Below are 16,098 nucleotides of genomic sequence, written 5' to 3'. Positions count from 1 at the left end.
TTAAAAAACCCATAACATGTGAAGCTAAGGGTGGAGTATTTATATTTATTGCTAGATATAGAAACATTTTCCAAGCACTATATTTCCTTAAAAGGAAGTAAAATCAGCCACATGACAACTGTTCCTATTCGCAAGTGACAGCTATTTCGTATTTTGATTTCTAACTTTTTTTAGTCCTTAAATTACATTTTTTCATGTTTCTTTTTGTTCTGCTCCTTTGACCTAGCCTGGAAAATTTGAAGAACATTTCATTCTTTATTTTTCACTCCAAAAAGCCCTTATAAATTTATTTCTTAAGCTCAAAGTACAAAAGTAATGATATTTTCAAAATGCATGTGTAAAGGAATTTTCATTTGTAATCGGACAAGATAGCATAACTAAAATCCCTAATTCAAGGCAATTAAACTTTAATCATTTTTTAAAAATTAAACTGTTTACATTAGGAATTACCTATTATTTATTTCACATAGGACTTATCAATGTACAGACCATACACTTTGAGGCCTAGACTCAGGTATCAGTAACCCATTGCTAACAAATGCAGTTCCTGACAACCACGCTCCTGTCCAGGGCTAGCAGGGCACACTGCGTGCTTGGGGATCCAAAGCAGGTATTACTCTAAAGGTGTGGAGAGTTGCAAAACCTGTTTTGTTCTTGATCCATAGTCTGTGTTCAGCAACAATGTGATTTCATGAGCTAATTTGAGTGTGTGTTAATTAGTGCATATTTCAAGAATTAATAAAAGAAAGTCTCACTAAATATCTGTGACAGTAAAAGCAGGTCTCACTAAACAGAATTATGCATCACATAAAGATTTTTCAGTCAGTGACAGACTGTATACAAAAGGGGTCCCATAGGATCACAAAGGAGCTGGCATTTCCTATTACCTAGTAACATCACAACCCTTGTGCACTTGTAGCTTAACACATCACTCAGGAGTTCAGGTGGTGTGTAGACAAGTCTACTGAGCTGCCGGTTGTACAAAAGTATAATGTGTACAATTATGCATGGTATTTAATACTGGATAATAACCATTACGGGTTTATGTATTTACTATGCTACGCCCTCTTTGTACCATTAGCATGTACTCCTACTTATGAAAAAATATTGACTGTGCAACAGTCTACCACATTACACCAGCAGCAACATCATCCACCTCATGTCTACCCAGTCTCTTGATCATATCACTAATGATCACAAGTGGGCTGGGGTAGTGGCTCAGTGGTAGAGTGCTTGCCTGGCACTGGGTTCAATTCTCAGCACCACATAAATAAAGGTATTGTGTCCATCTACAACTAAAACAATACATATACAAAAAAAAAAAAAAAAAGAGGCCAGAAGTGACAGACCTGTCTCATCAAGGTTCGTTTAGGTAAACACTGTGTGATGCTCACATAGTGACAAAATAGCTTAGTAACACAGTTTTCAGAATATATCCCACTGCTAATTGATGGAAGACAGTATTTGTTTGACAGTTAACATAGTGCAACCCAACTTCAGTATTCTATTTTGGTGCTTAAATTGTAAAGAAATTAAGAAATAAGTTTGGGCAGGTAAATAAAATGATATCTGATTAGAAGAACATGGCATAGTACAAATGAGAAAATAAAGTATAATTCTCAGCAGTGTGTACCATACATTTGCAATGTTTAACACAGAATTTAAAATAGTTTTCTTTTTCAAGAAGTTCCAGGTGGGGGTGTGGGGGGAGCAAGAGGCAGGGGAGGAAAGATGGTGGAAGGAGACAGACATCATTACCCCTATGTACATGTATGATTTCATGAATGGTGTGAATCTACATCATGTACAACAATAGAAATGAAAAGTTGTACAACATTTGTGTACAAAGAATCGAAATGCAGTCTGTAAAAATAAAAAAAAGTTTTAAAAAGTTAAATAAAACACCCTAAAGGACAATAAATAAATAAATAAAAATAAAATCTCAAGATTTTTTTGATCAAAAAAAAAAAGAAATTTTGTGTTATAAGTTGATTTTTAAAATTCTTCTATTACTTTGAACTAGTGCCTCTTTAAAGATTTTTTTTCTAATATGAAATGTCCCATAGCCAATTTTTATTAAGGGCTCACTCTGTGCTGGATACTGTTCTCAGCTTGTATGTATATAGTGTCTCATTTAATTTCTATAATAACCTCACAAGGCATAGGTTTGGCTCTTATTACTGTCATTTGGCATCTGAGGATTAGAGAGATTAATTGCCTAAAGGTCACATAGTGACAGATGAGGACAAAATTTGAACCCTGGCAGTCTGAGTTCAGAACTACCATATTAAGTCACTACATAGTGTTTGATGAATTAAGACCAGAGCTGGATGATCTCTATGGGCGTGATAAGAAAATGATTACACGATTATGCCTGAAATCACCTCATCTAGAGCTCTATTTCCTTCCTCTGAAATTATTAAGGCTCAACAATGAAAGAGGATGAATCACTTATGACTTTCCCTAACAAAAAATCATCATCACCCAGAAAACCATTTTTGTATGTATACTGCAATATCTGATGGCTTTCTGGGTCTGGGGTTTCTAGACTGGATGGGGCTTGTTCATCAAGGGCACCACTCAGTACAATACTTTTCATCTTCGGTTCTGACCACAACGATACACCAGCACATCAAAACATAGCCTCGCTGGAGGTGGTGGCACACACTGGTGATCCCAGTAGCTTGGGAGGCTGAGGCAGGAGGATCCCAAGTTCAAGGCCAGCCTCAGCAACTTAGCAAGGCCCTCAGCAACTTAGCGAGACCCTGTCTCAAAATAAAAATTTTTTAGAAAGGGCTGGGGCTGGGACTCAGGGGTAAGCACCCCCAGGTTCAATTCCTGGTACCAAAAAACAAAACGAAAAAACAGACTTGGTGGATGTTGGAAAATTGTAGAGTCATTCACAAGGAGAAAGCTCAACCAAACCACTCAGGCCTTTCAGTAAAGTGTGAAGTAGTTAGGGGAGAGCCAGATGACCACTGCTAGTCCAGAAGTCCTAAATTGGATCATAAAGGACCCTGAAACTTAGGGTTTCAAGGAACACTTTGTTAAGTCTAACATCCCCCTGAGGACTCTCATCTGAATAAATGTCAGGACTTTGGGGTCCTACCGATTTTCTCACTGAAAAGAACCTCAGGATTTGGAACTGGGAAGGTTCCGGAAGGTACCTGAGCACCTAGATGGGACTTTGCAAATCAGCTTGTCCATCTCATCATTATTCTGTCAGTAAGACCGAGAACAAAGAGAAGTCTCAGAGTCTGTCAGTGATAAAAAGCAGGCTTTTGTCTCTAATTTCTGAGTTTTTGGTGAACTGACTGGGCCTTCATTCCAAGCCTGTCCTCTGATCTTTCCGATTGGTGGTTGGGATCTCTGCTCTCCCCTCGATCCTCTTGGCAGGGGATCTGGGTCTGAAGTTGCCACCCTGACTGAATTATCTGGCCATGCACCTGCATGACTCACACCCTAGGAGGAAGGAAACACCTCATGGAAAACCGTATTCAACACTGTAGGCAATACTGCCAGGTATTGTCTTCATGTTCTTGTACTATCCTAAATCTGGTGAATACTTTATATTGACATAAATAAATAACGCTAATCTTATTTTTACCCACAAGGTTTAAGGTGCATGTTGAAAAACGACATAGTTTTCCATTCTTAACCTGTCAATTTAATTGCAGATTCTGAGGAAATGAGCACCTCGATGGGACTTTAAATTCCTTCTTTGCTTGCGGAATGTTTGCACTAAATCAACAATGATCCTCAGTCATTTCTACTTTCTAAGCATTTGGGGGACGTGTGCAGACCTTTCTGTGAGTCAAAGATCTGGCACGCATTGCTCGTTCCCCACGGCGCTCCGGAGCGCGTGGTACCGACAGCGCCACCTACCAGGAGCAGCTGCAACAGCAGCACCAGCAGAAGCAGCACGTGTTGTTGGGCCTCTGGTTTCCAGGCGCTTGAGCCACGGCGGGTGTTCCTTCATTCTGGGATTGCTGCCTTTTTCGCATTTCAGCTACTTCAGTACCCAACTGGCTGAAAGAAGGGAGAAGACACAGGTCTGAAACAAATTGCCATAGGATTATGGCAATCCTCTGCAGAGGATGCATCATGTCATTAAGGGAGGTAATTTAAGAAAGGGTATAACCAGTGAGTAAGCTTTAGCAGTCGGACCAATTTTTTGGAAAATTATATTCTGAAAAATTTTGGGGACAAAATTCCACCATTATGTGCCGCATAAAATTCTAATAATTATGTTGCTGCATAATCAAAACCATTGGTCAGGTGAACATGATAAGGCTTGAAATTTTGTTTTGAACTTCCCTCTTTCCTAAAGAATGCTTAAATCTGCTTTCCTTTAAGAACTCCTTAAAGTGATTGCAGGGGTGAATGTGACTAGTTTCTCCACTGCTGTCTGCAGTAAGGCAAATGGTGCTTCACAAATCATTGTTGCAAAGTCCCTGACTCTATTAACATCATGGGGAATATCACGTTTGTGTTTGGTGCCTCCTCCCCTCCCTTTAAAACACACGATCTCCTTGATTGAACTTCTGACTCATCCTCCAGAGGCCTAATCTTGAAAGCATTGGCAACAGGGCCTCACTTTTGGTTGGGTGGCCCTGTTGGAAGGACATCACCTCCCTTCCTCCACTCTCCAAAATTTAATTTCATTTTGGAGAGGATGGGGAAAGCCAAAAAGCCATCAAAATAAGGGAAATTATTTTGGTGGAATTTATATGTCATAGCAGCTAAAAAAATTCTAGGATAGAGAATGCGCTACTTGTGACCTTATGAATCAGGACAAATGACTTGCCACCTACTGATACAGTCTATCCTGATCTAGGACTACATTATGGATTTAAAAAAAATAGATCAGTAGAATAATATCAAATTTAGCATAAACTCTCAAAATGTACATTAATTCTACTGAATGATGCTTTTCACAAATATGCAACATATGTAAATCATACACAATTATTATCAATTTATGGCTGAAAAGAATACTTATTAAGACTATAATGTGCTTCGGGTTACTTTGGCGTTGTGAGCTCATAAAAAAATTATATTTTTAGTTCTGAACACAATGATAGATACTTTTAAAAAATACTGTTTTCTTGAAAACAAGATAAAACATCTCTTGAGACCAGAAACTAAATTAAACACACACACACACACACACACACACACACACACGTAGATGAATGGGGACTAAATCCTCGGGTACTTTGTAATTCACATGTGGAAACAAAAGGGCAAAGGTCCCCTCCAGTGGGGTATAAAATGCTCCATCAGGACAGTGAGACCCAAACTCTAGGCTACCTGCATATAATCAGGGGCTGTGGTTCTGTCACCCACATAAAGGTGCCAAGGGTACCTAACTGCAGGAGGGAAGGATTGAGAAACCCATCCAGAGGGGATCTGTGCTGTTATGGTTTGAACCTAGGAAAGCCCCAAGAATTAGGCAATGTAGGTCAGAGGTGAAAAGATCAGATTATGAGAGCTGCAACCACATCAGTGGATGAATCCACTTGATGGATTAATAATTTGAACCACTGGGTGGTAACTGAAGGCAGGTGGGGCATGGCTGGAGGAGGCAGATCACTAGGGGAGTGGCCTTAGGCTATATCTCTTCCTGGCTACTTCCTCTATCTGCTTCCTGGCTCCAAGAGCCGACAGCTTTCTTCTGTCATACATTTCTGCCATGATGTTTGGCCTCACATCAGGCACAGAGCTAGGGAGTTGGTTAACTGTTGACTGAGACCTCTGAAACCATGAGTCAAAGTGAACTTTTCTTCCTTTACGTTGTTCTTGTCAGTTATTTTGGTCACAGTGGCTAGAAGCTAACTACCACAGATGTGAAGCACCCACTGGTTCAGTGATTGGGCCAAGGATGTCTCAAAAACCTTTGCTGGGTGGCCAGAATCCTGAAATACCAGTGAAAGAGCTGCTTCAGGCCTGAGGGTCTTGAGACACTAGTGGAGACACCTGAAAAGCCTAATGTTTTAGTTAGCTATTTCGCTGCTGTGACTAAATGAACCAACCAGCACAACTGTAAAGGAGGAAAGGTTTATTTGAGGGCTCACAGTTTCAGAGGCTCTCGTCCATAGAAGGCCAGCTCATTCCTCAGGGCTCCAGGTGAGGTTGAACATCATGGCAGGAGAGTGTGGCAGAGGGAAGCAGTTCACATCATCAGGAAGCAGAGAGAGAGAGTCCTCTCACCAGATATAAGTATATATACCCCAAAGCCACACCTTAATTCCCACGTACTCCAGCCACACCCTACGTGCCTCCAGTTACCACTCAGTTAACCCCAACAGGGATTAATTTACTGATTAGGTTAAAACTCAAAACCCAATCATTTCTCCTCTGAACTTTCTTGCATTGTCTGACACCTGAGCTTCTGGGGGTGACCTCACATCCAAACCCTAACACCTTACATGAGGAAGAGTGAGAGTAAGAAGGACATTTCTCACTCAATTTGATGCCTGCCAGCAAACAACAACAACAACAACAACAACAACAAATCCAAATTAACACTAGAAAGAACACAGGAAGCCAACCCAATAATTTAAAGATGAATATATTCTTGACCAAAAGCAAATAACAGAATTGCCTAAAATTAGTTTAACAGAGATCTATTTAGGTTAAACAATGTGGCCAAGGAAAGACTAATATTCATATAGGAAAATAAGAAATTATAAAACAAAAATAGGCAAATATGAAACAAGGAAATGGAAAACCAAAAAACACATGATCATTAAATAGATTCAGATAGAATTATGTCTTCCAAAAGCAGTACCAAAGAGAATTAGAACTAGTGCCAAAGAATGTGCACAGAATGCAGCAAAAAGACGAAACACAGAAAAACCGAGACAAATAGAATAGTAACACTGAAAGCCTCCAGAACAGCCAGCAAGATTTTCATCATAAGGAGAGAATTAACGGATTGTCAGGGAAGTGGTATTTTAAGGCAAGTTGGCTGAGAAGTTCTTTCCTCTGAAAGAAAACAAACAGCACAAAACAAAGACTCACTTTGAAAGAGCACACCACATGCCAAGCAGGATAAATAAAAACAAATCCACATTTACACATAGGATAGTAAAACCACAGATCTACAAGATAAAGGAAAAAAGCTAAATTAGCCACAGAGGAGTCACACTTTGACTGACAGGTGACTTTTTATGAGTAATATTAGATGCCCAGGACAATGGGAAATGGGACAAATCATCCTATAATTTCCTATTTAGCTAAATAATAATCTAAGAGTAAAGATTATCGCACAAATTAACTAAATTTATGATTCACATCTTTGCTGGAATTAACTTCTGTCAAAAGAAAACATAATTAGAGGAAGGAGTCAGAGTATATTAACAATTAAGCACTGAATTTGGTAAAATATGACTCTGAACTTAATAACTGGCTATAACAAAACCCCATGTTTCTCTGTTTGCAAAGGGCAGGAAAATGGGAGGGCTTCCCTAACTTCATTGAAACTGATTTTGTAGATATCAGAATATTTCCATATTTTAAAATCTGAGTTATTTTGTTGTCTTCTACTGGGCTGCTATAGTTTGAATGTGGTTCTTCCTCATCAGAATTCAGGTTAGGGCTTAATTCCTCAATGTGATGGTGGTAAGGGGTTGTAGGGTCCTTAAGCAGTAATTGGGCCATGACTGTTCCCACTCATGAAAGCACGGATGTAGTTCTGATGACAGTGGGCCAGTTATCATGAAGTGCATTGCATAAAGCAAGGTTAGCTCTTGTGTTCACTCTTTCACACATGCCTACTTGCCCATCTGTTTCTGTCCTGAGCTGAAGCATAATCTTGAATTTCCCAGTCTTCAGAACTGTGAGCCAAAATGAAAATTTTTTCTTTATGAATTTCTAAGTCTTAGTTATTCCATTGTAGAAGCAGAAAACAAACCTAGTCAGGAGCCTGTTAGCAGCATCTGACACAGCAATGCACTGAACAGGTAACCCTAATATACATAAATTAAATTCCTAACCTCCAGTGAGATGGTATTGGAAGATAGGACTTTGAGGAGGTAATTAGCTCATCAAGTGGGAGCCCTTCTGCATGGAGTTAATGCCCTTATAAAAGGAATCTCAGAGAGCTTTCTGTCCCTCATTCTTCCATGTGAGAACAAAGAGAAGCCCTGGTCTACAGTACAGAAAGGGCCCTCACCAGAACTCAACCATGCTAGAATCCTGGCCTCAGACTCCCAGGTCCTAGAACCATGAGAAATCAAATTCTGTTGTTGACAAACCACCCAGTCTCTGGGACTTTGTTATGGCAGCCCAAACTGCACGAGAGACAGTGATAACTCCAACCCCTTTGAAATACTCTCTCTTTGCCTTTGTGGCACCACATTGTCCGCTTTCTATCTAACCAATCACTTCTCACCCTACTTTGCTGCTTCCTTTTCATCTCCCTTATCTTCAGAGTGTGGCTATAGTCATTTGTCCTTGGAACTCTCCTCTATTTCTTTGGCATTTACTGGATCTACTAGTTTTCTATACCAAATCTCCAAACTAACATGTCCAATAAAGGTGTTTTTCCTGAATTCAGGACTTGTAATCCATCAACCTACTTGACATCTCCTCTTGGCTTTCTCAACCTGGTGTCTCAAACTTACTACGTTCTAATCTGACTCTATTAGTTTTTCCCCTAAAACTTGTTTCTCTCCCAGTTTTTCCCACTTTAGGAAGTAAAAAGGCTCAAACTTCCAATTATTCAGATGAAAGACTTGGTACTTATCCTTAACTTCTCTCTTTCATCCATATTTCACATCAGTGGATCAGCAAACGTGAGCCCTTACCTGATTTCCTCCACTTTCCTTTGGTTTCTACCATTACCCAGCTCTTGCCCTTCCAATTCAATTCCATTCTGTTCTCAACACAGCAGCCAGAGTGTATCTTTTAAAATATAGGTCAAATAATTTCAGCAAAGAATCTTCCTTTCAAAGATGCTCAGAGTCTTCTGGCAGTTTCTCATCTTATTGAAAGCCAAATTTCTTGCAATGTAGTCCTTCATTACTTTTCTGAATGGATCTCATTTTGTATCCTTCTGGTTCTCTGTTTAAACCACAGTGGCCTCCTGGCTGCATCTCAGTCGTGTCTGATACAATCCTGCACCAGGACCTTTGCACTTATTTCACACTTGGGGTTCAGCTTGTTCAAGTCTTTACTCAAATGTTACATTGGTTTCACTTGAGGTTCCATTCTGTGGAACCTTCCAGGACTATCTTAATTGAAATTACAACTCCTTCACTTCACCCCCAGCATGACTTACCATGCTTTCATGTTTGATTTTTCCCCATATTATGTATCATAATCAATCATAGTACATTACACATTTGTCTAACCACTAGAAAGTAAAATCCACAGAGATTCTTGCCTGTTTTGTCTATTGTCGTAACCATGTTTGGTATGTAGGAAGTATGCATCGATATTTGTTGAATGGTAAACTTTACAAGTATTCCCATTAGTGACAAGAAAAAGACAGTGAGATCTTATGCACCCAATACTCAAAGTTATTAATTTCCTATCCAATGCAATAAAATAAGAAAAGTTGAGTAAGAATTGGAAAGGAAAACCCAAATCTTATAATTTCTAATTGAAATGGACATCTACAAAGAATTCCAAGTGATTCAACAGACAAGTTATTAGAAACAGAGTTCACAAGAGATACTATCAAATCTTCAAAATTCAGTATATTTTACTGAATCAATCTTCAAAATTCAGTATATTTTAAACACATAAATAGTAATTAATTTGAATATATAACAGACAAGCTTTTCAAATGAGCAAAATTTTAAAACTGACAATGCTTAACAAAAGTTCTACAAGAACTTTACAGAGATATTATAAAACTCTATTAGAAACATAAGATCTAAATACAGAGTTGTTTTCTCAAATGGGAGGATTAAGTATCATTAAAATGTTAATTGTCCCAATTTTATAAGCTCCATGTGAATTTAATAAAAGCACTAATTGAATCATTCATGGAACTTAACAGATGGATTCTAAAAATGTATGTGAAAGAATAAAGAGCCAAGGATAAGCTGGGCATTTCTGGAAATAAGAATAAGTGGGGTACTTGTTCCATCAGTATAAATAATAGAAAACCATAATAATTAGGATGCTGTGGCATCAGCATAGGGATCAATAAGTGGATCAATAGATTTGAATAGATGCTCAGAACCAGTCATCAGAGAAATTCAAATTAAAAAATTATTCCACATCCAAATTTTCCACAGTTAAAGTCACAAACTACCAATTTTGGGATAGGCCTTGGGTAAATGAAAAACTCTCACACATTGAAGGTGCAAATGAAAGTTGACAAATCACTGAACAATATTGCAAACAACCAGATAAATGATAAATATACATTGGATGAAAATTCACACCTGCGTATGAAGATATTAATTATGGAATATTTATTACCTAAAATGGCAACAACCTGTTAAAGACTGAATTCTTATGTCCTCCCCAGATTCACATGTTGAAATATAATCCCCAATATGATGGTCTTTCTAGGTGGCCTCTGGCAGGTATTTGGGTGATTCCAGTGCCTTTGTAGAAGAGGCCAGGGTGCTTTCCACGTGAGGACACAGCAAATACTCAGCACCTAAAACCAGGAAGAGTTCCCTTGTCAGTCACTGAACATCGGGCACCTTGACCTTGGACTTAGCCCTCAGAACTGGGAGGCACACATTTCTGTTGTTGGAAAGTCACACTGTTGATGGTATTTTGTGATCCCAGACCAAAGAGACTGATACAAAACTTATTACTGAAAAGTGGAGCATTGCTGTAACAACATGGCAGCAACTCTGGAACTTGCTCAGGGTGGAGGTCACTGGAGTTTTAAAGTGCATGCCAGAGAAACCATGATTGTCATGAAGGGACGGACTTTTACAGGTGCTTCTGGTGATGTCTTTGGAAAGAGGAGAGCTCTAGAGAAAGCTTCCATCTTCTTAGAGAAGAAACAGATAAGTGTGTACACAATGTTAGTAAAAACATGGACAGTAAATGCCACTTTGATGAGGTGTCTGGTGGAAATGAGGAATTTACTATTATCCTCATTAACACTGTTGTCCTTTTCTCCCTTTTGTCCAATAAAGAAAGGGCAGTCCTTGTTATAATGTGTCAAGGAACTTGGTTGCATTGGGCTCAGCTTCCACTGTTTTGTGGAAGGAAGAATTTGTGAGCAATGGAATTGGTAATCAGTAAGTAAGGTGTGAAGGAGTGGCTTGGTTCCTCCTACCTGCTTAGTGTAAGCTGTAAGAAGAGAGAAAAGACTTGAAGACAGAAGAATGAAGCAAAAAGGAACCACAACTTCAAGAGGTTTGGAAAATTGCTTACTCACATATTAAAAAGTGAAAAATCATGTTCCTAAGAGAACACCAGGGTGTGGCTTGATAAGGAGGTAAGGAAGGGTGTGAACCATAAACTTAGCAGCTACTTGGACAGAAGAAATGACACTTTAAATGTAAGAGGAAGGAGCCAGGGAAATGAAGAAAGGTGGTCAGACTTCTTGGACTTTATAGACAGACCCCAGAACCCTCCAGCTGCAGACCTGCTCTGTTTTTCAAGACAGGCAAAGAAGGACCCTAAAGGTGAGTCAGATGTCAGCAGTGCTGCCTTACCTGTTTCAAAAGCAAAGGTTTCAACAGGCCAGATGGCTTTTGCCCAAAGCCACAGAGGTGGGACTGCCTGGAGCTGTGGGGGCCCCACCCTTGCTCAGTAGAAATCTGAGACCCTCCCTTCCCTACCAGCAGAGCTTCAAACCCAAGGACTCCACTCCAGTGGGTCCAAATCTCTACCCCAGTGGACCCAGAGGGGTGAGCATCAAGCCAAAGAGAGCTATGCTCCAGTCTTAAGATCTCACGGAGTTTGTCTCACTAGGTTTTGGACTCGCTTGGGACCTGTCATTACTTTCTTCTTTCCTATTTCTTCCCTTTTGGAAAGGAAATGAATATTCTGCATCTGTCTCACCATTATGTTTTGGAAGGATGGAGCGTGTTTGGTTTTACACGCTCTTACGGCTAGAAAGATTTTATCTCAACGCATTGTACCTCGAATTTCATTCATGTCTGATTCTCATGTAGCTCACTGAAACTTTCATATGAAGACTTGAGAACTGATGCTGGAATGAGTTAAGACTTTTGAGGCTCTATGGGTGGAATGATTATATTTTACATGCAAGAAAGGGGGGCAAAGGGCAACAGGTTATAGACTGAATATTTGTGTTTCCCCTAAATTCAGATGATGAAATCTAATATTCAATGTGATGTTCAGAAATGGAGCTAATGGGAGGTAACTGGGGAGCCCTCATCAATGGGATTAGTGTCCTTATAAAAGGATCTTGATCTCAGATGTTCAGCCTCCAGGATTATAAGAAATAAATCTATGTTACTGATTAAGTCACCCAGCTTATATATTTTTGTTATTGCAGCTCAAGCTAAGATGCAACCGTATTATCATCTTTTTTAGGAATGAATAAAAAGTTAGTGATATTATATGATGATATGTATAAATAACATTTAAAATAAGCATCTTAGAGCCATAGGAATCAACTTGGGGAGATAGTAAACACAATGCCGAGTGGAAAAACAGCTGTAAAATATTAAATACAGTATCATTCACATAATTTGCAACAGTATACAAATTACATGTATACTGGAAAATACATGTAGAAGGCATAAAATCATGAATTTTTATGGTTCCATAACAGGGTACGGGGAAAGGATAATGAAGGAAATACAATTGAAGAGGGAGAATTTCAACTTTACCTGATTATTTCTTTAAGAGATCTGAAGCAAAAACAAAATATTAATATTTATTGGAGTATGGGGGTATTGGTTTTATTATCTTTTGTACCAATCTGTATTTCATTTTTTTCTTCAGAAACACCCACTCATATATACACACACACAGCACAGAAGTCCTCATCTACTGTGATGAAATCCTGCAGAAAGAGTCAGTAGTTTTCTTGAGAACTGAATATCTTAATTTTTTCCACTGTTAAATACTCAATTTGGAAAAGCTTGGAGGCAAATTCTATGCTGGGTGTCCAGTTGTGATGACGTGGATCTTAAATGTTCCCCAAAAGCTCTTATGTTGAAGGTTTAGTCCCAATGTGATATTCAGAGGTGGAGCTTGAGGAGGTGATTGGTTCAGAACTTTGACTCCATGAATGGATTAATCCATTTATGGATTCATACCTTGGTGGGCTATTGGGAAGTTGTGAAACCTCAGGAGGCGGGGCCTAGTTGGAGGAAGTGGTCACTCGGGGATGCTCTGGAAGGTTATTCTGCCCCAGGCCCTTTCTCTGTTTCCTGACTGCCACGAGGCCAACCATTTCTTCTCCATCATAGTCTGCCTCTCCACAGGCCTCAAACCTGGAACCAGCTGACCATAGGCTGGAAACTCTGAAACCAAAAGCCAAAATAAATCTTTCATCTTTTCAATTTCTTTATCTCAGGTTTATTTTATTTTATTTTTTTTCACAGTGATGGAAAGCGGAATCTCTAAAGATGTCGGCTGAAATCACTGTAGAGGGATCTGAATGTTATTCATTAGTTTGCAAGATCTTCTATGTCTTTTGGCTGACTAGAAAAAAATAAAAATAAAAAGCAATGCTTTCCTTGTGTTTCTTGAGGTAACTATGTGTGGTGCCATAAATAGCTTCATTCTGGAAAAAAATGTTCCTACTCACTGATTTTTGTGTGTGTGTGTGTGTAGGTTCTCGTGAGCAGATCAGTTCTATATTTCTGACTGGTCTATATGTTCCTGAATACCAGTCTTTTAGCATCTCATGTGTGTTCCAGTCTAAACTTCTGACCCTGCTGGCATATGCCTATATTGAAGAAAAGGAGTGTTCTATCACTCTCACATTTTTCTACTTAGATGCAGTGTTGAAGGAATTAGACACACAAAACTGGAAAAAGATCAACTGTCTGAGAATGTTGTAGTGACAGCGCACAGGCAGCTCTTTCCCGAGACCCCATCTGCAGGTAAATCAGCACGAAGACCCTGGCCTACCCTCTGGTACTGGAAGGTCAGTCCTGGAACCTTTATTTACAGTTCCTTCCAGTGTGCAACTGTAAACAGTGGGGTCAAAGGGAACTGGCTAGGGTTTACCAGTAAACTTAGAAAATTTCTATGACTTATATTTTTATTTTCCAGAGTTCATCGATTTCAGTTTTAAGCACAACAAATTTTAATGCCATAATAAAACATGAAAAAGTTATGCAAAGTGAGGCATAATAATAACCTGAAACTCTCAAACACCTTTGTACATGTGGAGGCCGATTCTTTTTTCATTCCTCTCTAATTCTCTATGGAGAAAGATTGTCAAGAAACCCTTTCACAGCATAGATAAGAACAAGGCAGAGGAAACTGGTTCCAAAGAAGAATGTACCTGTGCACAAAAGAAAGACTTCAGTCTTTGGGAGCTGTGCAGTCCTTGAAAGGCCCAGGATCCAGAACAGAGCAGGACTAGTACAGTGTGCAGCTGGCATCCCAGAATGCTCCTCTCACACCAGTCTCCCTTAAAAGCACTTCATTTCGTCCTTGTAGTGAAGTGCTAGGAACACTGTAGTGAAAAAGATATTAGTGTTCCCATCATAATCCTCCCCCTTCCATACAAAGCTTAAGTTTATTAATAAAGAGGCAATTGCTGGAAGAAAATGTGGAGTCAACACTCCAACATATTGGTGCAGGCACCAAATTCCTCAACAAGACTCTGAAGTTCAAGAACTAAAATCAAGAATCAGTAAGTGGGATGATATCAAATTAAAAAGCTTCTGCATAGCAAAGGAAATGATCAAGAGTGCAAAGCAAGAAACTACAGAATGATAGAAGATCTATTCCAGTTGCTCCACCAGCAGGGGATTAATATCCAGAATACATAAACAACTAAAAAAAAAAAAAAACCCAAATAACCCAATTAATAAATGGTCAAAACAGCAAAACAGACACTTCTCAAAGGAAGAAATAAATGTGAATGGTAAAAAAAAAATGTTCAACATCAATAGCAATCAAGGAACTGCACATCAAAAGTACACTAAGATTTCACCTCGCTCCAGTCAGAATGGCAGTTATCAAGAAAATAAATAATAGTACATGATGATGAGCTTGTGGGGGAGAAAGTTACACTCATACAGTGTTGGTAGGACTGCAAAGTAGTACACCATTCTGGAAAGCAGTATGGGAATTCCTCAAAAAATAAGAAATGGAACTACCATATGACCTAGCTATCCCACTCCTTGGTATTTATTCAAAAAAACTAAAAGCAACATACTATAGTGATTCAGGCACAGCAATGTTTATAGCAGCACAGTTCACAATGGTCAAGTGAAGGAACCAGCCCAGGTGCCAGTCGATAGATGAATGGATAAAGAAAATGTGGCACACATACCCGATGGAGTCTTACTCAGTCATATAAAAGAACAAAATTATGGAATTAGCCAGGAAATGGATGGAACTGGAGAACATCATGGTAAGTGAAATAAGCCAGACTCAGAAAATCAAGGGTCTGATGTTTTCTCTCATATGTGGAAGCAAGACCAAAATAAGGGAGAAGGATGGGGGTATCCCATGAAAACAGAAGGGAGATCAGTGGAGCAGAGGAGGGGCTGGACCGGGAGGGCAGAGGGACCATAAGAGAGGAATGGTGGAATGAAATTGACCAAACTGTGCTATGTACAGATATGAATATATCACAGTGAGTTTCACCTTTTGTACATCTATAAAGCACAAATTAAAAGAAAACTATAAATAAATAGAAGGAAGACTAGTAGGTTAGAGGAAAGGGAACAGGAGGAGGGAGGAGGGAGGAGGGAAGGAAAAGAGGAAGTACTGGGGACTGAAGTAGAGCCAATTATATTCCATGCATGTATGATTATGTCAAAATGAACCCCAATATCATGAATAACTACAATGCACGAATGAAAATAAAAATAAAAATTAGTTCTCCTCTGGTTCTGGATACCAAACTTACAAATGCACAAATGGCAGTATCCCTTATCTCTACCACCAAACCACACCACAGTACGGTAAGTAAGCAAGTCGTAGACCCATGTCTGTCTCTAAATCTTG

The 16,098-nt window shown here is 39.2% G+C and overlaps 1 protein-coding gene across 10 annotated transcripts in view; it reads right to left on the bottom strand.

Moving 5' to 3' along the window:
* Rgs17 (regulator of G protein signaling 17) overlaps nt 1–16,098 on the bottom strand; it is a 97,195-nt gene that overhangs the window by 28,216 nt on the left and 52,881 nt on the right. For 7 of the 10 annotated variants that reach the window (XM_047558630.1, XM_047558639.1, XM_047558629.1 and 4 more), the window contains one exon: nt 3,886–4,029. In XM_047558630.1, coding sequence (XP_047414586.1) covers nt 3,886–4,004 — 119 coding nt within the window. In that variant the 5' untranslated portion in view covers nt 4,005–4,029. Of the gene's footprint in view, nt 1–3,885; nt 4,030–10,440; nt 10,612–16,098 lie in introns of those variants that run through there. The other 3 variants (XM_047558631.1, XM_047558634.1, XM_047558633.1) reach the window with 3 other exon arrangements.

The sequence above is a fragment of the Sciurus carolinensis genome, chromosome 7 (genome assembly GCF_902686445.1).
Source record: "Sciurus carolinensis chromosome 7, mSciCar1.2, whole genome shotgun sequence".
NCBI classification, from domain to species: Eukaryota; Metazoa; Chordata; class Mammalia; order Rodentia; family Sciuridae; genus Sciurus; species Sciurus carolinensis.
The sequence above is the reverse complement of the archived record's forward strand: the minus strand, read 5'-3'. Positions and strand labels throughout refer to the sequence as shown.